Genomic DNA, 22,961 nt, shown 5'->3' with positions numbered 1-22,961 from the left:
TCTAATGTGCACGCCAGGAGGCAGCAAGTGACAGCTCAAGTACTCGGGTCCCTGTCACCCATATGGGAGACCCAGATTGAGTTCTTGGGTCCTGGCTTCCACCTGGTCCAGCCTTGGCTGTTAAAGGCATTTGGGGAGTGAACTAAGACAGAAGATCTCTCTTTATGTGTGCCTTTCCAATAAAGAAATTGTTAAAAATAAAATAGTATAAGAATGCAGTTTTATATTTTCTAAGATTTATTTTATTTATTTGAAAGAGTTACAGAGAGAGGGAGAGACAGAGAGAGAGGTCTTCCATCCTCTGGTTCACTCCACAAATAGCTGCAACTGCCAGAGCTGGGCTGATCGGAAGCCAGGAACCAGCAGCTTCTTCAGTGTCTCCCACACAGAATGCTCAAGCATTTGGGCCACCTTCTACTGCTTTCCCAGGCACATTAGCAGGGTGCTGGACCAGAAGAGGGGCAGCCAGGACTTGAACCAGTGCCCATATGGGATGCCAGCACTGTAGGCTGGGACTTTATTTTATTTTATTTTTTTGACAGGCAGAGTGGACAGTGAGAGAAAGAGACAGAGAGAAAGGTCTTCCTTTTCCATTGGTTAACCCCCGAGTGGCCACTGCGGCCAGCGCACCATGCTGATCCGAAGCCAGGAGCCAGGTGTTTCTCCTGGTCCCCCATGCGGGTGCAGGGCCCAAGGACTTGGGCCATCCTACACCGCCTTCCCTGGCCACAGCAGAGAGCTGGACTGGAAGAGGAGCGACTGGGACAGAATCCAGTGCCCCGACCGGGACTAGAACCTGGTGTGCCGGTGCTGCAGGCAGAGGATTAGTCTATTGAGCCACGGCGCCAGCCTTTTTTTAAATTTTTTAAGATTTATTTATTTATTTGAAAGACAGAGTTACGGGGGGAGAACCTTCTATCCCCGAATGGCAACAGCTAGAGCTGGGCCTATCCAGAGCCAGGAATTTCTTCCAGGTCTCCCACATGGGTGCAGGGGCCCAAGGACTTGGGCCATCTTCTACTGCTTTCCCAGGCCATAGCAGAGAGCTGGATCAGAAATGGAGCAGCCAGGACTAGAACCGGTGCCCATATGGGATGCCAGCACTGCAGGCGGAGGCTTCACCTACTACGCCACAGTGCCGGCCCCACAGGCTGGGGCTTTAACCTGCTGTGCTACAGTGCTGGCCCCCAGTTTTATATTTTCTGGCCACATTTTTTAACAACGTAAAAACAAAATGGGTAATAATAATAATATATTTTATTTAAACCAAGATAGCCAGGTAATTATTTCAACCTGTAATTAACATGCAATTCTGGTATGTATTTCACTTAACAGCTCATCTCAATTTGAAGCCACCTTTCAAGTGCTCAATAGCCACATGTAGCCAGGACTCCAGCACTGGGCATCACAAGAGACACAGTCAAGATCTGCAAACAGTGTAGTAAATGCAGTTGTAGAGATCAGCTCAGAGCAACTCAACTCCTGCCTGCGACTTGAGCCTTGTCCACTCTGCCGCACACCAGAGAAAAGACAGAGGGGCTGGGGTGGGCATCTGGCACGTTGGTTAAGATTCAGCTTGGGACACCTGCATTCCACATCCAAGTGCCTGGTGGAACCCTGGCTGGGCTTCCCATCCAGCTTCCTGCTAATGCACCCCTGGAAAGGCAAGGGATGACGGCTCAAGTGCTTGGGCCCCTGCCACCCACTAGGGAGATCTGGACTGAGTACCTGGCTCTTGGCTTCAGCCTGGCCCAGCCACAGCTGTTGCAGGCTTTTGGGGGGTGAAAGTAGATGAAGATTCTGATCTCTCTCCCTCTGTGTGTGTGTGTGTCTGCCTTTCAAATAAGAACGAAATTCAAAAAAATTTTTTTTCGTTAAAAAAGAGGTTTTACCCCACTTCCAACAATGGAATCACAGTTGGCCTCCACCAACCAATCAAAATCTATCCTAAACAAAACTCACCCTTTTACTTCAATACCTCCTCCTCCTCCTCCTCTTACTTCCTATTTCTGCATTCTTTGCTCACTCAGGTCAACCTTATTTCAAACACAAAAATGAGCAGTTTTGGAAGAACGTTGAAAATCTAAAAAGTTCTTTAGAGCACACATTCCTCTCCACCTCGACTAACCCAAGCCAGACGCAGCGCTAGGCACTGCGCGGCACCCGAGCCAGGACCCACGGAAAAACGGCCTACGGGACGCGGTCTCTGCCGGCCCGCAGCTCTCCCACGTGCTCACTCCCCAACCAGCATCTTTAAGGCCCACAGGAGCCCTGGCTCCAGGGGGGAATCGGGGACCCCAGCGGTGTAACCCGGTGGGGCTCCTCACCAGCCCCCATACCACAGCCGGCGGAACCCGGCCACCACGCACGTGGCACGCGGGGGCGGGGCCCGGTTGCGTCGCTCTCTGGCCCGGGCTTTTGCGCCTGCGCGCTGCCTCCAGCTTGAGGACCCGGATTTAAAGAGACAGGCACTCCAACCGTCGTGAGCTGCTCGCGGCCTGTACGCTCCCAGTCCCGAGGCCTGCGGTGAGCGCCGGAGCCGGGGAGGCAGGTGAGGATCGGCGCAGCGCGGTGTGGAAAGCGGGCCGGGGCCCGAGCTCGGCGCGGCCCGGGAGCCAGCCCCCGGCTCCTCCCCCGCCCGCCGGCGGAGCCCGGGGGCACACCCTCCGTGACGTGGCGGCCCCCCGGGAGCCCACGGGAGGCTCGCGGCCCCCGGGACCCCCCCCCCCCCCACTACGGGCTAGAGGCGAGGGCCCCTCCTTCCACGCCTGCCCTTCAGCCCTGGGACCTCCTGAGACCTGGGCCGCTTGTGCAAGCTCCCGGCGCTGACGTGGGCGCGGGAGTTCGGCCGCCTCTGCCGCTCCCGGCCCTCGGGAGGAGCGCTCTCCGCCGCCACCCCGCGGGGCCCTGCTCCCTGCCCGCGGGGCCTGGCTCCCCGCAGCCCCTGCCCACTTCCCCAAAGCGCCGCGGCGGCTCGTCGGTTGCGGCCGGCCGTTGGGAGCGGGAGCGGGGCTGTTGTCTCTCTTGGCTGCATTGTGCCTCCTCGTGGCCTGGCGCCGCCGGAGCGCGCCTCGCCCGAGCCGTGATTCGGGGGCTGCAGGTGGCTCTGTGCGCCGACATGGTGGAGACCCAGCTGCTGCTGCGCTCCTCTCGCGGGTCTGCGCAACTTCACCCTCTGCGCTGCTTAAACTTTGGGGTGCTCGCGGGCATGTAGGTAGTCATGAAACGGAGGGACCTCGACTCCAGCACAACTCAGAGTTTGCGCAGATGGGCAGGGGTTTCGGAACCGGCGCCTGCAGCAGCCGGTCTTTGTGACTCTCCCAGCCTCCCCGGAAGCTAGGAGTTCCCTTCCCTGTTTGAGAAGTAATAAAGCCCAGAGTCAGGGGAGGTAAGAGACTGCTGAGGCGACAGCGGGCGCTCCCCTCAGGAGGTGCGGAGTAGCCGGCGGAGAAAGCCCAGCGCCGCGCTCCAGGGAGACCGCTTCCGGTGTCGTGGCATAGCCCTGCCGCGGCGCTGCGGGGAATCCGACCGCTGGAAGGTGCAGGTGCAGCGGCCGTCCGCATTCGGGCTGATCTGTCGGTCCCCGGGATTCCTGCTACGCAGTCCCTTCAGGCTTCCCCGGCGGAGGTGGCGGGTAGGGGGCCCCTGCCGTGCCGGGCAGCCGCTGTCCTGGTTCTGAGAAGAGCGGACATCGCGCCCAGCGCGGATCCGAGGGCTCTCAGCACGGGAGCTCCTTCAGTTAGGACAGTTACTGGCCGTGGTTTACAGATACGAAAACTGAGGAACTGAAAGTTTGAGTAACCCACCGAGGGCGCACAGCTAATGAGTGGCTGAGCTAGAATCTGGACCCAGGCAGGCCGCTTCTCGGCTCAGCTTCCTGCCTCTCAAAATAGAGCTTCTGATTAAAGCAAGGGTCTCTGTAGTGGCTTTGTTGTTTTCTGAGGATGGCACGTCTGTTATACGTGGCATTAAAAATCCTATGAATATAGTGTGTTTTCCTTGGTAATTAGAACACCTTGAGGATCTTACAATACTTAAAGGTCATCATCCATTAGGATTGTCGCATTTTGCTGATGGCTTGAGAAAAGCTTTTATGGTGCTTGGATTCTCCTCCTCGTGGTTTACTAGATGTGCGTATATACGTTAGGTCATTGAACACCCTTTAGGAAACTGGATTGTCCTGAATTAGAACTCTTTATTCTGTAGGTGGTGAATCTTTAATACTTGGGAAAGTGGTTAGTCAGCATGGCCTGTGTAAGACTCTGGCCTTTGACACGTTGGAAGCCTCATCCCCCATTGGTGCCCATTTATATCCGTGTGTGTGTGTGTCTCACCTTTTCATGCAGCTGCATGACTGTGGCTTTCAAGATCCTCTTCCCAGAAAGTCTCCGAGCCCTTGGCCGAAAAGAACTGTGCCTGTTCCGAGAACAGCATCGCTGGCCTGACCTCAAACTGTTTAGCCGGTGGTCGGAAACAGATGTGCTCCGTGGTCGCTGCCTCCTCCCGAGAGGAAAGCCTGTTCCATCATTTGGCGAAGGTCGTCTAAGAGCACGTGCCACCTGCCTTGTTTTCCTGCCAGGGTCGCATGTGGGACTCTGCAGTGGCCCCTGTGAGATGGCTGAGCAACGGTTCTGCGTGGACTACGCCAAGCGTGGCACAGCTGGCTGCAAAAAATGCAAGGAAAAGATTGTAAAGGGCGTTTGCCGAATTGGCAAAGTGGTGCCCAATCCCTTTTCAGAGTCCGGAGGTGATATGAAAGAGTGGTACCACATTAAATGCATGTTTGAGAAGCTGGAGCGGGCCCGGGCCACCACGAAAAAAATCGAGGACCTCACAGAGCTGGAAGGCTGGGAAGAGCTGGAAGATAATGAGAAGGAGCAGATAACCCAGCACATTACAGGTGGGATGGAGAACACTGCTTTCTGGGCTTACTGGGGCAAAGAGGAAAAGGGGTGAGAAGCCTAGAGTCCAGACTTTTTTTTTTTTTTTTTTTAAGATTGATTTATTTGGGGCCGGCGCTATGGCATAGCATAGCAGGTGAAGCCGTGGCCTGCAGGGCTGGCATCCTCTGTAAGTGCTGGCTTAAGTCCTGGCTCCTCTGCTTCCAATTCAGCTCCCTGCTAATGTGCCTGGGAAAGCAGTAGAAGATGGCCCAAGTCCTTAGGACCCTGCACCCATGTAGAGAGACCTGGATGAAGCGCCTGACTTCAGCCTGGCCCTGCCCTGGCTGTTTGGCCATTTGGGGAGAGGACCAGTGGGTGGACAATCTCTCTTGCTCCCTCTTTCTCTGCCCCCCACCTTTTTCTTTTCTTTTTAAAGATTTATCTGGGACCAGTGCTGTGGCATAGCAGGTAAAGCCACCGCCTGTGGTGCCAGCATCCATATTGGCACAGGTTTGAGTCCTGGCTGCTCTATTTCCAAACCAGCTCTCTGCTATGGCCTGGGAAAGCAGTGGAGGATAGCCCAAGTCCTTGGGCCCTTGTACCCATGTGGGAAACCTGCAAGAGGATCCTGGCTCCTGGCTTTGGATCGGCCCAGCTTTGGCCATTGTGGCCATTTGGGGAGTAAACCAGCGAATATAAGACCTCTCTCTGCCTCTGCCTCTCTGTAACACTGCCTTACAAATAAATAAATGAATCTTTTTTTAAAAAAAAGATTCCCATGTGAATGGCAGGGGCCCAAGCATTTGGGCTATCTTACTCTGCTTTCCAGGCATGTTAGCAGGGAGCTAATTGGAAGTGGAGCAGCTGGGATTCTAATTGGCACCCATATGGGATGCAGGCGGCAGCTTAACCCATTATTCCACAATGCCAGCCTCAGAATCGAGACTTTTTTTTTTTTTTTTTTTTTTTTTTTGACAGGCAGAGTGGACAGTGAGAGAGAGAGACAGAGAGAAAGGTCTTCCTTTTGCCGTTGGTTCACCCTCCAATGGCCGCCGCGGCCAGCGCGCTGCGGCCGGCGCACCACGCTGATCCGATGGCAGGAGCCAGGAGCCAGGTGCTTTTCCTGGTCTCCCATGGGGTGCAGGGCCCAAGCACCTGGACCATCCTCCACTGCACTCCCTGGCCACAGCAGAGGGCTAGCCTGGAAGAGGGGCAACCAGGACAGAATCCGGCGCCCCGACCGGGACTAGAACCCGGTGTGCCGGCGCCGCTAGGCGGAGGATTAGCCTAGTAAGCCGTGGCGCCGGCCTAGACTTTTTCTTTATTTAACTGTTTATTTGGAAATAAATTGAAACTCTCAGAAGGGTCATAAGAATAGTTATAAGTAATAAAATTGTAAGAAAGAATTACAAAGACTAGTTCTGTTCCTTTTAACCATATTTCCTTACTAACATTTTACTCTGACCCTTGTGTGCATATACGCTCCTTACACACATGCGTACCTGCACATTTTTCTCTGAATCATTTGAGTACAAGCTGCATACACCATGACATTTACCTTTAAGCTCTTCAGTGCACCTACTTCAAGAATATCTCACATGACCATAACATAGCTATCAATTTCAATAAAGTTATCCTTGATAAAATGCTTTAATACATTCCATACTATTTTATCAATTGAGTGAATCATATTTTTAATAGCTTTTATATTTCCTCTAATCTAGGATCAAAGCAGGTATTACATTTAATCTAGAACATTTCCATAGTATTTCTTTTGTAGCATTAACTTTAAAAAATATATTTATTTATTTACTTGAAAGGCAGAGTTACAGAGAAAGAGAGGGAGAGAGAAAGAGTGGTGGGGTAGGAGGAAGAGGTCTTCCAAATGCTGGTTCACTCCCCAGATGGCCATAATGGCCAGGTCTAGGCCAGGCCAAAGGCTAGAACTCCATCTGGGTCTCCCACGTTGGTGGCAGGAGTCCAAGTACTTGGACCATCATGCACTACTTCCCCAGGCACATCAGCAGGTGTTGGATCAGAAGTGGAGCAGCTGGGACTCCAACCCAGGTTTATGTGGAAAGCTGGCATCATAGGTGGTGGCTTAATCCACTGCACCACAACGTGAACCCTCAGCATTGACATTTTTGAAGAATATCCACTACGGCCCCTTTTTATTTATTTATTTTTCTAAGGTTTATTTATTTATTTATTTGAAAGAGTTACAGAAAGAGAGGAAAGAGAGATCTTCCATTCATTGATTCATTCCCAAAGTGGCCACAATGGCCATGGCTGAGCCTGGCAGGAGCCAGGAGCATTATCCGAGTTTCCCACATGGTTGGCAGGGGACCATCACTCGCACTGTCCTTTGCTGCTTTTCCTATTTCCTGGGAGCCAGATTGGAAGTAGAGCAGCCGGGGCTTGGGACTTGAAGCGGTGCCTATATAGGATGCCAGCGTTGTCACCCCAGCTTTATCTATTACACCCCAACACCAGTCCCACTTCTACCCGCTTTATCCGTAAGTTTATTATCTGTGTGGATTCATAGATTACTACTTTTTCCAAGTGACTTATAAGTCATTACTAGACTTGATTAATTTGGTACTTAATTGTTCCATATTTGGCCAGTTAGGGACCCCTTCAAGCTGGTTTCTGTGTCCTATACACCCTCATTATTTAAAAACAAACAAAAAAATTTTTTTAAAGATTCACTTTGATTATTTGAGAGGCAGAGTTAGGGAGAGAGAGAGAGAGTGAGCTTCCATCTGCTGGTTCACTCTCCAAATGGCTGCAACGGCTGGAGCTGGGTCAATCTGAAGCCAGGAGCCGGGAGCTTCCTCTGGAAGTCTCCCACGTGGGTGCAGGGGCCCATCTTGCGCTGCTTTCCCAGGTGTATTAGCAGGGAGCTGGTTCAGAAGTGGAGCAGCCGGGACTCAAACTGGTCCCCATATGGGATGCTAGCGCTGCAGACAGCGACTTTACCTGCTGCACCACAGCGCCGGCCCCCAAACAGATGTTTTAAAGTACTTCCTTTCTCTCAGGTATAACAAAGCTTACCTTGTATGTGTCCTACCTCAACCCTAGAATCATCCACTTTTGACAAATCCCCAAGTTCCAGTGAGTGAGGAATGCTTTTAGAGACCCAAATCTGGATGCTGCATAGCCTCGCTGGCATGAGGTGCCTTTGCTTCTAAACGCTTCCAGCAGGAAAAGCTAGCTAATGTAGACACATGCGCATACATGTACTTCAGCACGTACAACAGAAATGCAGATGCAGATGTGTGTGAGTAGCAGGATTAAGATAGTACGTCTTATGTCATTAATAAAAATCTAATTTTTTTAAAAAGTACACATTGCATATGTTTTAACTGTTGATACAGGTACATTTTAGAAGAATATAGACAAAATTGTCAATGTGTTATGGATAGTAGAATTATGGATAATATTAATTTTCTATATTTGATTTTTTCTTATTTTCTATAATTGTCATATATTCTAAATTCTTGCAAGTGTAATTTATATAAAGTAACTCAAAACATTAATAGTGATATTTGTATATTCTTAAAAGATATAAGCAACTGAAAAGGTTTATAATACTGATTTTGACATAAAATACATCTTCCTGTGTATAAACATGTTCTCACAGGTGTATGCATGTTTTAGAATACTTATACCAATAATGCCAACTAATCCTCTTTGATCTTCAGTGTGGGTAAAGTAATATTAATGCCTTCAATTCAGTATAGTCTGGTCACTGTAGGGAGACTAATGTGGTTCTCAAAAGGAACATTATCCTTGTCCTTTGAGAAGGAAAAGGATTTTCAGGAGAGAGGACTTTCTTTCCTGTATGCTTCGCGCTCAAGCTCCCCATCCAGCCCCACCCTTAGCCTTAGCCATTGGCCTCTGCCTTTGTTATCTCTTGACCCACGTCTCATTCAGAAGAAAAGTACAGATAGAATTAAACTCTTCCATAAATCAGGTAAGTTAGCAGCTGGACATTTTCCTACCCATACCAAGCCAGCGTGCTGTGGGATCGGGCTTTACTTTTCCTTGTTTTTTGTCTGTAAATTAGGGCTAGTCATGTCAAACTGGTTTCTGGGAAAATGGGAGACTCTAACTGTCCAGAGATGGTCATCAGCACATCTGTCACATGTGAGGAGCCCAGGGGCATGGCCCCCTGGGATGTGCTGTGGCCTTTCCGAGTACCAGAAGTGCTGATATCCATTAAGTGATCATTAGTTCCCTGGGGAAATACTGTCACATGTGGTTAATGATGGGTAAGTGGTGAGAAGGGGTGGTACTTGGTGGGCCTGTCCTTGTAAACTTGAGTGTCATCCTGCAAGACCTCCCTCAGCCAGAATGACTTGAACCGTCAGCTGCAGACAGGCGTGGCCCTAGTATTCCCAGGCCCCACATGAAACCAACCCACATGCTGACATCATTTGCCCCACACCAGTTAGGTCTCTTTAAAATAACTGATGACCGTGGCTGCCAGGCAGCTGTGGAGCAGAGAGTGCTGTCGTCCCCTGTAGGGCATTTATACCCTCCATGAACCGCAGCCTGCCGGAATCTTTCAAAGTGCAAAGTGTGCACTCATTCATTCACCAATCCTGTAAACTTCTCTGGAAGTGTAACAGGGATACACAAGTCCTGGCTGGGTGGTGGTGTGGCAGTTACACTCCTGCTTCTGATGCTGGCATCTCATGTTGGAGTGCCAGTTTGAGTCCTGGCTGCTCCAATTCTGGTCCAGCTGCCTGCCAGTGTACCTGGCTTCAGCCTGACCCATCCCTGACTCTTGTGACCATTTGAGGAGTGAACCAGCACAAAGAAGATCAGTCTTTATCTCTGTCTCTCCCTGTCTGTTGCTCTGTGTTCCAAATCTTTTTTTTTTTTTTTTTTTGACAGGCAGAGTGGACAGTGAGAGAGAGAGAGAGACAGAGAGAAAGGTCTTCCTTTTTCCTTTGGTTCACCCTCCAAAGGCCGCCGCGGCCGCCGTACTGCGCTGATACAAAGGCAGGAGCCAGGTGCTTCTCCTGGTCTCCCATGGGGTGCAGGGCCCAAGCACTTGGGCCATCCTCCCCTGCACTCCCAGACCATAGCAGAGAGCTGGCCTGGAAGAGGGGCAACCGGGACAGAATCCGGCGCCCTGACCGGGACTAGAACCCGGTGTGCCGGCGCCGCAGGGCGGAGGATTAGCCTAGTGAGCCGCGGCGCTAGCCGTAACCATTATTCCTAACACTGTTAACATAATGCTGCCCATTCTAAACTTAAACTCTGCTTTCTCTGGCTTCTTTTCAAGATTAGGTTGCTTTTTGTTGTGCTTTACTCATTGTAGTGGCTAAGTTCACAGCTTATTCTTCTGTTGATGAATACTTGGTTTATGTCCAGCTACAAACAGTGCTGCTGTGAACACACTGGGCCTTGGTTTTGGTGCATATCATTGGGTCTTTCTGCTGAATCCATACCCAGGAGTGGAATTGCTGGACGGGTTTTGGTTGAGTCTTTGAAACTGTTTTTCAAGGTCTTTTTACCAATCTGCACTCCCACCAGCACATGAGAGTGATGACTGCTCCCTCTGTGTTCTGAGTAGGTATTGTCAGTATTTTTTTAAAATCTTCAACATTATACTGATGTTTATTGTATGTTTTTATAAATTTTTGTTTTTATTTGAAAAACAGGGACAAAGAAGCACCACTTGGGATGACTCCCGTATCAGAGTGCCTGGGATCAAATTCTGTCACAGCTCCTAATCCAGCTTCCCACTAACGTGCAATCTGGGAGGCAGCGTGAGATGGCCCAGATACTAGGGAGACCTGGTCAGAGTTGTTGGCTTTGGCCTCGCCTTCCCTGGCCCAGCCTGACTTTTATAGGCATTTGGGGAGTGAACCAGGGGAGAGGAGATACCTCTCTCTGATGTGTAACCGTCTCTCTGCCAAGATTTTGTGTCTTACTATTTTAAAGATTTTTAAAAATACATTCTGGATACAAGTCCTTTTTCAGGTAAATAGTTTTAAATAGTGTCTATGAAAAGGCTTCAAAAGTTCATGGCAGTGTAAAGAAATCTAAACTTAAAATTTTTTTTTAAATTTATTTGAAAAGAGGAGTGACAGATTTTTCATCTGCTGTTTCACTCCCCAAATGGTTACAGCAGTCAGGGCTGGGCCAGGCCCAAACTAGGAGCCAGGTCTCCTACATGTGTAGCAGGAACTCAAGTATGCATTAGCAGGGAGCTAGATCAGAAGCAGTGTAGCCGGGACTTAAGCCAACACTCCAGTATGGAATGTAGGCATCCCAAGACACAGCTTAACCTATCTGTAACACAACACCTGCCTCTTCTGTGTAAATTTTATTGTTCAAATTTTAAGCTCACCAAGTTCAAGAAACTTATAAGTAGTGATAGCAACCACTGAGTCCATCTCTGAAAAACTCAGGGGTCCTGGGAGTTTAACCAGATCAGTGCCATCTTTTTTACATTATTAGCTAAGAAAAAGAGTTCCCTTTAAGGGAACAGAAAGAAGGAGCCAATGCAGGATGGATGCCTAATGATTCCCATTAAAACATGCTCAGATTTGCCCTCGTTTGATGAGTGGGAGCTTGGTCGTGTTGGAGGACTTTGTTGAAACTTCCCCTGGCATTTCCTCTTCAAAGCCTTGGTCATGACAGGGTTAAGCCACTGCCTACAACATCCGCATCCCGCAGTTCAGGTCCTGGCTGCTCCACTTCCTATCCAGGGCCTCCACTTCCGATCCAGGGCCGATCCAGCTCTCTGCTAATGTGCTTCAGAAAGCAGTGGAGGATGACCCAAGTATTTGGGTCCCTGCCACCCACGAAGGAGGCCTGGATGGAGTTCCAAACTCCTGGCTTCCACCTGCCCAGCCTGGCTATTGCAGGCATTTGGAATCAATCAATCAATCAATCTCTCTCTCTCTCTCTCTCTCTCTCTCTCTCTCCCTCTCTCCCCCCGCCCCTCGCTAAATCTGCCTTTCAAATAAATAAATAAATCTTTTAAAAAAAAAGTTGTAATTTCTGATTTTCTCCAAATCTTGTCACATCTAAGGTTTATTTATTTGAAAGTCAAAGTTGGGGAGAGACAGAGCTCTTCCATCCACTGGCTCACTCCTCAAATGACAGTCTGTTCTTAATGCAGGTATATGGTAACATGGGTCCCTGCCCTGCACACAGTGCCCTCGTACCTTCACTGAGAGAGCCCAGCCAGGCTGGGTGGGCTGTAGCAGTGCTTGCCCAGCAAGGCTCTAAGCGCGGCTGAAGGTTGTGTGGAAGCGGCCTCAGAGAGCTCTCACTAAAGGATATTTTGCCTTCTTTTGGGTTTCTGCAGATCTGTCTTCCAAGGCAGCAAGCACACCAAAGAAGAAAGCTGTCGTCCAGGCAAAGTTGACATCCACTGGCCAGGTGACATCCCCAGTGAAAGGAGCCTCGTTAGTCACCAACCCCAATCCACGGAAATTTTCTGGCTTTTCAGGTAAGATAGGTTAGGGATACTAGAGCTGTTACAGCTCTTTTACTTGGGGATCTTGCTGACTGAAAATTCTGTGCTTTCTAGTCCCAATAATTGGCTTTTGTCTGAGTATAGACAGGTGGTGGCTAATTATCAGCATCACACTTGTACAGCATTTCTTTGTACACCTTAATCTCTCTCATAGCAGAAGGATGTTTGCTGTATTAGACTTTTTGCCTTAGGGGTAGGTCAGTGGTTAAAACATTGCTTGGAACCCCCACATCCTATATTGGAGCACCTGAGTTTGAATCCTGGCTCCACTTTGATTTCAACTTCTTGCTCATAAGCACCCTTGGAGGCAGCAGGTGATGGTTCAAGTACTTTAGTCCCGCCTTCTCTCATGGGAGACCTGGATTTGGTTCTAGGCTCCTTGCTCCTGCCTGACCCAGCCCTAGCTGTTATGAGTATTTGGGGAGTGAACCAGCAGATGTAAGATCTCTCTGTCTCTGCCTTTCAAATAAATGAGAATAAATGTAATTTAAAAAGTTTTTTTAAATAAAAGGACTTTTTGCCATGGAAGTCATTTCCTAGGCCAGACTAAGATTTTGTTTTAAAAGGACTTATTTATTTATAAATAAATGGCAGAGGGGCTGGCATTGTGGCATAGTGGATAAAGCCGCCACCTGTAGTGCTGGCACCCCATAGGGGTGCCAATTTGACTCCCCCCTGCTCCACTTCTCAATCCAGCTCCCTGCTAATGTGCCTGGGAAAGCAGTGGAAGATGGCCCAAGTTTTTGGGGCCCTGCCACCCGCATGAGAGACCCAGAAGAAGCTCCTGGCTTCAGTCCAGCTCATCTCCAGCCATTGCAGCCATCTGGAGAGTGAACCAATAGATGGAAGCACTCTTTGTCCCCCCCCCAACCCCGCCTTTCAAATAAATGAATCTTAAAGAGTGTAATATTAAAAATAAGTAAATAAACGGCAGAATGACAGAGAAGTAGAGACAGAGAAAGATCATGCATCCCCTAGTTCACTTCCCAAAGGCCTGTAACAGCCAAGGCTGAGCCAAGCTAAAGCCAGGAGCCAGGAACTCAACCTGAGTCTCCTATGTAGGTGGCAGGGACCCAAGTACTTGAGTCATCCCCTGCTGCCTCCTAAAGTACACATTAGAAGGAAGTCGGAATTGGAAGTGGAGCCAAGACCAAACCCAGGCACTCCAGTGTCAGGGGTGCAGGTATCCTACAGGATGTCTTAACGGCTGAGCCCAATGCCCATCCATTTTGTGTCTTCTTGACGATTGGATAACAGTAATGTCTTACATTTTCTTTCTCTTCACACAAGTGAATTTATACTCATACCCATGAACATACGATTTCTTTTATATAAAATATGGAGTTTCTGTTTCACAGACAGGAATTTAAGAAAATTTTGCTGGAGCATAGGCTATAAATGGGAGTTGAAAAGATCAGGATCAGGGCTCGTGTTGTGGCACAGGGTTTAAGCATCCACTTCTGATGCTGAGATCCCATAAACCAATACCGGTTCAAGTCCCAGCTGCTCTGCTTCCAAACCAGCTTCTTGCTAATGCTCCTGGGAAGGCAGCAGATGGTGGCCCAAGTACTTGAGCCCCTGCCGCCTCTGTAGGAGATCTGAGTAGAGTTCCTGGCTTCAGACTTTGGCCTGGCCTAGCCCTGGCTATTGCCATTTGAGGAGTGAACCAGCAGATGGAAGATCTCTCTGTCTCTCTGTCTTTCAAATAAATAAGTAAATCTTTTTTTTCTTTTTAAAGATTTATTTGTTTATTTGAAAGAGTTAGGTCTTCCATCCACTTCCAGATGGCCACACTGGCCAGGGCTGGCTGGGCTGAAGCCAGGAGCTTCTTCCAGGTCTCCCAAGTGGGTGTAGGGGCCCACGCTCTTGGACCATCTTCCGCTGCTTTTCCCAGGACATTAGCCCAGAGCTGGATCGGAAGTGGAGCAGCCGGGAATTAAACCAGCACCGATAATAGGATGCTGGCATCACAGTGGTGGCTTTACCATCTATGCCACAACGCTGGCCCCAAGTCAATCTTTAAAAAACAAACAAACAAAAAAGATTAGGATCATTTGTTAATCTTATGTAACAGGGAGTATTCGGCTAGGGAATTTCATTTGTTCTTCAGTTAATCTAGGAAGTACTTGTATCAGGCCTATTTTATGAATGTGAAAGCTGAAGTTCAGGTTCATTGTGGAGTTAATCTTTGCACTGAAGTCTATTTGACTTCACTAACTTCTTTTACCCTATACCTTGCTTCTCTTATTGTTTGAAATGTTCTTGTGATTTGACTCCATCGAAGTAAATATAAGGCCAAACTGCTTGGACTCAAGCTGTTTGGGGATTGAAAGAGGCTTTGAAAAAAAAAGAAAGAAAGAAAGAGGCTTTAGGCCTGATGTTGTGGCACAGTGGGTTAAGCCTCCACCTGCAACACTGGCATTCCATATAAGCACCAATTCAAGTTCTGGCTGCTTGGCTTTCAATCCAGCTCCCTGGTGTGCACCAGGGAAAACAGTGGAAGATGATCCAAGTGCTTAGACCCCTGCCACACACGGAAGACCCAGATAGAAGTCCAGGACTGGGCCAGGCCATTGCTGCCATTTGAGGAATAAACCAGTGGATGAAAAATTATCTTTTTTTTTCTTTAAGAAATATTAAGGTATAGATTTTTTAAAAAAATTTATTTATTTACTTGAAAGAGTTACACAGAGAAAGAGAGGCAAAGAGAGAGAGAAGTCTTCCATCCTCTGGGTCACTCCCCAATTGGCCGCAACAGCTGGAGCTGGGTTGATCTGAAGCCAGAGCCAGGAGCTTCTTCTGGGTCTCCCACACAGGTGCAGGGGACCAAGGACTTGGGCCATCTTCAGCTGCTTTCGCAGGCCATAGCAGAGAGCCAGATCCGAAGTAGAGCAGCCGAGACTCAAACTGGCGCCCATATGGTTTACAGGCACTGCAGGCAGTGACTTTACCTGCTATGCCACAACACCGGCCCGATCCTTTAAGATTTATTTATTAGGCAGAGGCAGAGAAAGAGGGAGAAGTCTTCCATTCGCTGGTTCACTCCCCACATGGCCTCACGGCCGGAGCTTCGCCAATCTGAAGCCAGAGTCAGGAGCTTCTTCCAGGTCTCCCACATGGGTTCAGGGGCCCAAGGACTTGGGCCATCTTCTACTGCCCTCCCAGGCTATAGCAGAGAGCTGAATCAGAAGTGGAGCAGCTGGGACTCTTAACTGGTGCCCATATGGGATGCTGGCACTGCAGGCGGCGGCTTTACCCGCTACACCACAGCACCAGCCCTAAATAAATGTCTTTAAAAAAAAGAAAGGGCTGGCGCCGCGGCTCACTAGGCTAATCCTCCGCCTAGCGGCGCCGGCACACCGGGTTCTAGTCCCGGTCGGGGCGCCGGATTCTGTCCCGGTTGCCCCTCTTCCAGGCCAGCCCTCTGCTGTGGCCAGGGAGTGCAGTGGAGGATGGCCCAGGTGCTTGGGCCCTGCACCCCATGGGAGACCAGGAAAAGCACCTGGCTCCTGGCTCCTGCCATCGGATCAGCGTGGTGCGCCGGCCGCGGCGGCCATTGGAGGGTGAACCAACGGCAAAGGAAGACCTTTCTCTCTCTCTCTCTCTCTCACTGTCCACTCTGCCTGTCAAAAAAAAAAAAAAAAAAAAAAGAGAGAGAGAGAGGGAGGCTTTATGTGATTGAAAGAAGCCTACCCCTGAGGTCAGAAGGCTTGGGTTTAGAGCCCTGAGCAAGTCTCCACCTCTCTGAACTTCTGTGGCCTCCTCTGTGAATCAGAAGGGGCAGTAGTAGCTTTGCCTACTGTCAGAGACAACATTGCAGAAATGGGGCATGACTCCAGATTTTTATTTAAAAACTCTGAGGTTGATTGGTCCTTGGTCTATTGAAAGGCTCAAGAGAGAAATACAGGAGCCCAGATGAGGATAAGGACAGCATGTTTCTGGAAGGGCGCTGGTCTTGGAAGTGGAATTGATGAGGAGCTGAAAGAAACAGGGTGTTCTGGTTCTTGCAGCCTGACTGAACATTGATGCTTTGGAGATTGTCCCCTAAAATCCTATTTAGATTCCAGGTCAGAGATGAGGACATATTTATAATTTATAAAGCCCAGACAAGAAGCTAGCAACAGCAGCCAGCTTGCTAATGGCTCTGCTACCAGTTTGCAGAATAAAATTTGCTTTGTAAATGGTTGTGAGAGAGAATCACTAAAGAGTTTTACATAATTATTTGTAGGTGATTGCTGACTGTGCTGGCGTGTTGAGAGGCGGGCAGTTGGGGTGAGCCCTGGCTTTCATGGTGCTGCCCTTGTCGGGGAAGTGCGTGATCCAGGAAGTCCTCTGTTTCATGGCCTCAGTTCCTCATCTGTGAGAGAACACTGCAGTAGATCATTAAGGTTTCTTCGCGCTCTGGCTAGCGGCAATAATTTCACATCGGTTAACACGTCCTATGATTTCTTCCCCTTTCTCACCCCAGCTTATCTGAGATCTCCCTGAGCATTCCTGACACGGAGATGGCCTCTGTTCTTCTGGGAAGGGCTCACCTATAGATCCATGTCAGTCTGGTCCTCGGCTTCAGTGTGAGGGGCCCATTGTTCTTTACCGTGCATAATTATGAGAGACAGGTGTTTGGTCTAGCCAAGACAGCAGGGTGGGAGTGCCTGGACATGATAACCAGCTCTGGGTCCTGCTGATGGAGACCCTGGGAACCAGCTGTGGTGACTTAAGTGATTGGATTCCTGCTGCCCACATGGAAGACCTCAGCTGAGTTCCTAGTTGCTTGCTTTGGCTCCCAGCCTAGCCCAGAGTCAATGCAGGCATTTGAAGAATAAACCAGTGGATGCTTGCTCACTCTCTTCCCCCCTCAAATAAATAAATTAAGATTTAAAAAAAAAAGAAAAAACAAAAAATCGGGGCAAGCATTGTGGTGCAGTGGATTAGGCTGCTGCCAGTAACACCAGCATCCCATGTGAGTGAGTACCAGTTCCAATCCAGCTCCCTGCTAATGCACCTGGGAAAGCAGTGCAGATGGCCCAGTGCTGGGGCCCCTGCCACCCACTTAGGAGACCCCAGTGAAGCTCCTGGCTCTGACCTGGCCCAGTCATGGCTGTTACGGCCATCCAGGAAATGAACCAGTGGATGGAAAATCTCTCTTTTTTCTCCTTTCCTCCCTCCCTGTGTGAGTGTGTGTGGATGTCTCCCTCTCTTTATCTGTAACTCTGCCTTTCAAATAAATAGGTATTTAAAAAAATAAAATAAAAAACAAACTTTGAGGTTTGGAGCAATTACTTGAGCTCCATGTCTCCACCTGTAAGGTGAGTGTAATGGTGTGCACCGCACAGGCACTTAGGCGATCCAGGAAAGCTGCATGGAAAGCACGAGCAGACCGCCTCTTCGTGTCCTCCCTTCTCAGGATGGCAGAGAGAATGATGTCTGTTGTTTCTTTCTCCACAGCTAAGCCCAACAACTCTGGGCAGAACCCACCCTCAAGCCCTGCCCCTACAACAAGTTTGTCCTCAAGCAAATGTGACCCCAAACACAAGGATTGTCTGCTGCGGGAATTTCGCAAGCTGTGTGCCATGGTGGCCGATAACCCGAGCTACAACACAAAGACCCAGATCATCCAGAACTTCCTGCGGAAAGGCTCAACAGGAGGTGGGCCACGAGCATCCTGAGTGGGCTCGTCCTCTGCAGAGCTCCAGGCCATGGCCGGCTCCTGGGCATGCGAACTGTCGCACAGACTCCCTGTGTGGTTTAGTGCTCCACTGGTGTAGTCTTGCAGTTAGTAATTCTGAACAAGGGGCTCGTGTTTACATTTGGCACCAGGCCCCACAGTGATGTAGCCAGAGTGCTCAGAGTGCTCAGAGTGCTTGGGCACCTTTCTTCCTTTGCCCTTATTCCACCCTAAGGAGGCCAGAAGAACAACCCATCCTATTGGACCCAAAGGAGGGGCCGGCGCTGTGGCATAGTAGGCTGAGCCTCTGCCTGTGAAAATTCCATAACTTGCGCGTTGGGTTAGATTTATGTGAGCATGTGACAGCTTGGAATGCAGCCTTCAACTCTGCCTTGTTCATTCATAAACATTGTCACACTGAGCATCTGAAACCTACTTGTCACTCAGGATGTGAAGTGCAGGTCCTGGCTCTGCCCCGCAGGAGTTCATCCACGGGCGAAAGGTGAGGCAGACACAGGAGCCACTGAACTTTGTGGCCCCTCCTGCCATAGAGATAGGCACAGGGCACCATGGGAGCAGGGAGCAATAGATAGACAGGCGATAGACAGACAGACAGACAGGTGGGTCTCTGCTTCCTGGAGTTTTTGTATTCATTTAAGCTGCATTTCTCAAGTAGGGTTCCTTTCTTCTGTCTCCAGATGGTTTCCGCGGTGATACGTACCTAACAGTGAAGCTCCTGTTGCCGGGGGTCATTAAGAGTGTTTACAACTTGAATGACAAGCAGATTGTGAAGCTCTTCAGCCGCATTTTTAACTGCAACCCAGACGATATGGCGCGGGACCTAGAGCAGGTCAGAGGAAGGGAGAATAGGCCCTGTTCTAGGTGGGGTTCTGCCAGGCCAGGCACTGCAGCCACTTTTTTTCTGGGTGGGGCACTTCCTGTGTTAAGAAACTGAAACCATTATGGGAGGGGCTGAATGTGAGGCTACAGCTGTTCACTTCATGAGCTCCCAAGGACTAAAACTATGCTACTGCTGAGCCACAGACGGCAAAGACTTTCAAAAGTCAGGATCTGAGCTTTCCCTGTTCTCACCTGGGATTCTCATTCTGGACTTGCCCCTATAACTTTGGCCTTGCCATTCAGCTTTGGTTTGTTTGTAATGCCAGCGGGTACCGTAGAAAGTTTCCATCCAAGTGCCCCCCTATCTGATAACTAATATCTGTCTGTTAGTTGTTAACAGATCTTAGAGCAGGAATCAAATTGGCTCAGCCCTGGATTAGTTCCTGTGTCTATTCTTGTCAGCCAAAGCAGGTGGGCAGGTCCTGTGTGATAGCTGTGCCCCTTCTAGGAGCAGTGGCTGGGCCAGAGTCTCTAAGTTAGGTAAATATGAGGGGGCTTCAAAAGGTTAGTTGGAAAAGGGAAATTACTGGATAATGTGATTTTCTATGCACTTTTTGAAGCTCCCACATGCACCGAGTTGAGGACAGGAACTGTGATTGAAATCTCGACTCATTTTAGTCCTAAGGTCTTGGGGGACACACTTGGCCACCCTGGGGTTGTAGCAGTGGCATTTTGGTTTTTGGAGACAGGGTGACGTGTCAGAGACAATCAGAGTCTTCTTTGAGCAGAGCAAGTCTTTCCCCCCAGCTGCCAAGAGCCTCCTTACCATCCAGGAAGTGGATGAATTCCTCCTGCGGCTCTCCAAGCTCACCAAAGAAGATGAACAGCAGCAGGCCCTACAGGACATCGCCTCCAGGTGGGGGAGTTGCCCTATCAAGCCACACTTGGTGGGGATGGGCTCCGGGAGCTGGATCACTTGGGAGTTTCGGTTTGGAGCATCCAGAGCTCTTCAGAGGTCGTGTTGAATGTGCTTCCTCTCCTTAGGTGCACAGCCAATGACCTTAAGTGCATCATCAGGCTGATCAAACATGATCTGAAGATGAACTCGGGTGCAAAGCATGTGTAAGTGCCAGTTCCTGCGACAGCCTAAGCTGTCAGCTTTCTTTGTCCCCAGCTGGTGTCAGATCTTTGGAGTCTTGATCTGGAATCCTGTCCCATTTTTCTTCCTGCAGGGTAACGATTCTTTCTCTACCTCCATTTTCTTATATGTAAAGAAGAGCTAACAATACCTTCATCACAGAGTTGTTAAAATTGAGTATGGAATGTACTAAGTGTAGTTGGCCCAACCCAGGCCCCTCCACTGCTGAGCTGGCATCCACATAGTCACAGGGTCACTAAAGACAACCTTCCAAGAGTGTTTCCCCCTTCCTATAAAAGTTTTTGGACAAGAAAGCACAACGTCTCCCCTCTAGATTGGGCTTTCCTGTCTGTGAGGACAGGTTGCTCCCCAAAGCCATCAGGTCAAAGGCAGTGGTTTTGTTTCCTTGCTCCTGTCCCCACTGGCAGGTTAGATGCCCTCGACCCCAATGCCTATGAAGCCTTCAAAGCCTCGCGCAACCTGCAGGACGTGGTGGAGCGGGTCCTGCGCAATGAGCAGGAGGTGGAGAAGGAGCCAGGCTGCAAACGGGCTCTGAGCGTCCAGGCCTCTCTGATGACGCCTGTGCAGCCCATGCTGGTGAGGAGCACGCCCCTGCCTCTGCTGCCTACGCCTCTCCAAGCTGCACATCCCTCACAGTGAGGTCTGCCTGGCTGTGAATGTTGAGCTCGTGTGAGTTGACCGGAGAGGTCTGAGGAGAGTGGAGATGTGAGGGAGCATTTCTTGATGGGAGTGTGGAAGCAAAGCAGAAGACAGGCGATCCTGTGGGAGGACCTGAACCCAGTCCCAGCTCTGCCACCACCAAGCTGTGGACTGTTAGATGAGTTGTGTATCCTCCTCAGACTAGTTTTCTTGTGTGAGTGGCATGTGTGATTCTCTGAAGCATCGTCTCAGGTGCTTTATCTTACCTGAAGACACGTGGATATGTAAGTAACCTCTGAGGCTCTGTGTCTTGCTGGGAAGTAGCTCTGAGAGTGGGCAGCAGAGGCTTCCTGTAACGGGATGGCCTGGGGAGAGAGGAAGCTTAAGGGGCGTCTGTTCCTTTCATGAGAAGTCCATGTCGTTTCTGGCAGTGGTTCCCCTGTGCATTGGCACCCACCCTGTCCACTACCCTGTCTGCTGTGAGACTCTGGGTTTCCCAGAGCGTACAATGCTTTTTCTGGAACTGCCTTAACGTTACATTAAAGCTCCAGCATAAGGTTCTGTGTTTGGGAGAGGAAAATGTTCTCTCCCCACTAGGAATGTGAGAATAGCCATCACCAAATTAGTGAGATCTTGCTGCCAAGGCTGCTGGAAGAATTCCTTCCGACTCTCTGTGGCCTGACACTTGAAGCACTAGCATAGGTTGTACAGCTTAGTGCTGTTAACCACACAGGCTTTGGAGTTAGGCCTTGATTCAGATCTTACTGCTGCTATTCACTAGCCATGTAACTGACCTGCAGTTTCTCATCCATAAAACGGAAACCGTGTTTGTCACATAAGGTGTCACAGCAGGGAGGAAATACGAGGAGGGGTGTGATCCCAATGGCAGCTGCTGTTGTTTGAGTACCTGGCACAGGTACGTGAGCACCCCTGCGTCTGAGTGCCCTATCCTGGGGATCCCTAACTGCTGTTCCCCACCAGCCACCTTACCTCTACTTCCCTCTTGTGCTGAGATAACTGATGGCTCTAGTAAAAAGCCAGAGGCAGGCAAGAGTCTAAATTATTGAGAAAAATAGGCCTGTTGCCATGGAATTTTGTTCTACAACGAGTAACATTCACATTTCTTAAAATGCAAGGTCGATGTCAGCTCTGGTGAGGACTTTGTAGTCAGAATCCAACATTGCCCAGCCCCTCGGGTTCCCATCACCTCGTCAGCAGCCTGTCTGATCCTACACTGGGCCATGTGGTCCCAGGATCTGAACAACCCTTTCCTTGCTCTTTGGCTGTCCTTGCTAAGCAGCCCGTTGCTCAAAGGCTCCAGGCTTTGCTTTCCCTACCCTAAGGCTGAGGCCTGCAAGTCCATCGAGTACGCAATGAAGAAGTGTCCCAACGGCATGTTCTCCGAGATCAAGTACGATGGCGAGCGAGTCCAGGTGCATAAGAATGGCGACCACTTCAGCTACTTCAGCCGCAGTCTCAAACCCGTCCTGCCTCACAAGGTATGAGTCTCTCCCTTCTCGCCAGGACTCTGTCCCACCTGCCTTTGAGAATCTCAGGGCCAGAGTTCCATAGGCATTCCAGCTCTGGGACACGTTAGGGTTTGTTTATTGAGTGAGTGAATTCCTCTTTGGACTCTTCCAATAACAAAGAGCTACTCAGTATGGAGAGCCACAGCCCAACCTTGGCTTTGTCAGGAGAGCTCACTGGGACAGGGATCTTGCCCTCAGTGCTGCTGGGACAGGGAGCTCAGCTGGTGAGTCGCTGTGCACGTCTTCTGCCCTTCCATGACCTGTGTGCTGTTCCTGGGCTAGATGAGGATTGTGTCCGAGGAGCTGTTGGACTGGCATTCGTTAATTTGCTCAGCAAATATTTATCCAATGTTCTAGCACTGTTGTAGCTAGTGGACAGGTAGCACTGAAGGAAATGGACAAGAGTTCCAGCCCTCAGGAAGCATGTGTTCTGACAGAAGCACGTAACCATGGGGACATCTACAGACACCACCGGCTGCCACAGAGCTTGAGCAGCCCACTGCGCAGTCCTTCCCAGACCGGCTTAGGAGTGGGGGGATTCCTGACTTTGCTGCCTCCTTCTTGCCCAGCTCCAACTCGGGTTTTCAAACCGCTGGCCTTTGGCAGGATGTGTTGTGTGGGCAGGTGCTTACTTCAGCCTTAATTTGTGCTGGAGCGCTAGGAACAAAGCAGGACTTCCAGAGGGAGCCGAGCAGTGACCTCACGTGGAACATGAGTTCAGGTTCAGTTGTCTGTGCAGCGC

At 49.8% G+C, this 22,961-nt stretch overlaps 2 protein-coding genes across 7 annotated transcripts in view; one reads left to right on the top strand and one right to left on the bottom strand.

The window, feature by feature from the left end:
* Positions 1-3,034, bottom strand: part of CCT6B (chaperonin containing TCP1 subunit 6B) — a 59,384-nt gene extending 56,350 nt beyond the window's left edge. For both annotated transcript variants that reach the window (XM_051825458.2, XM_051825462.2), the window contains exon 1: positions 2,799-3,034. In XM_051825458.2, the coding sequence (XP_051681418.2) occupies positions 2,799-3,034 (236 nt within the window). The remainder of the gene's footprint in view (positions 1-2,798) is intronic.
* Positions 2,421-22,961, top strand: part of LIG3 (DNA ligase 3) — a 30,948-nt gene continuing 10,407 nt past the window's right edge. For 2 of the 5 annotated variants that reach the window (XM_070061066.1, XM_070061068.1), the window contains exons 1-9: positions 2,421-2,551; positions 4,347-4,900; positions 12,217-12,360; positions 17,833-18,033; positions 18,751-18,902; positions 19,642-19,808; positions 19,937-20,014; positions 20,459-20,627; positions 22,034-22,189. In XM_070061066.1, the coding sequence (XP_069917167.1) occupies positions 4,351-4,900; positions 12,217-12,360; positions 17,833-18,033; positions 18,751-18,902; positions 19,642-19,808; positions 19,937-20,014; positions 20,459-20,627; positions 22,034-22,189 (1,617 nt within the window). In that variant the 5' untranslated portion in view covers positions 2,421-2,551; positions 4,347-4,350. Of the gene's footprint in view, positions 2,552-3,177; positions 3,389-3,518; positions 4,901-12,216; positions 12,361-17,832; positions 18,034-18,750; positions 18,903-19,641; positions 19,809-19,936; positions 20,015-20,458; positions 20,628-22,033; positions 22,190-22,961 lie in introns of those variants that run through there. The other 3 variants (XM_002719232.5, XM_051825456.2, XM_070061067.1) reach the window with 2 other exon arrangements.

The sequence above is a fragment of the Oryctolagus cuniculus genome, chromosome 17, assembly GCF_964237555.1.
Source record: "Oryctolagus cuniculus chromosome 17, mOryCun1.1, whole genome shotgun sequence".
In the NCBI taxonomy this organism is placed as follows: domain Eukaryota; kingdom Metazoa; phylum Chordata; class Mammalia; order Lagomorpha; family Leporidae; genus Oryctolagus; species Oryctolagus cuniculus.
The sequence above is the reverse complement of the archived record's forward strand: the minus strand, read 5'-3'. Positions and strand labels throughout refer to the sequence as shown.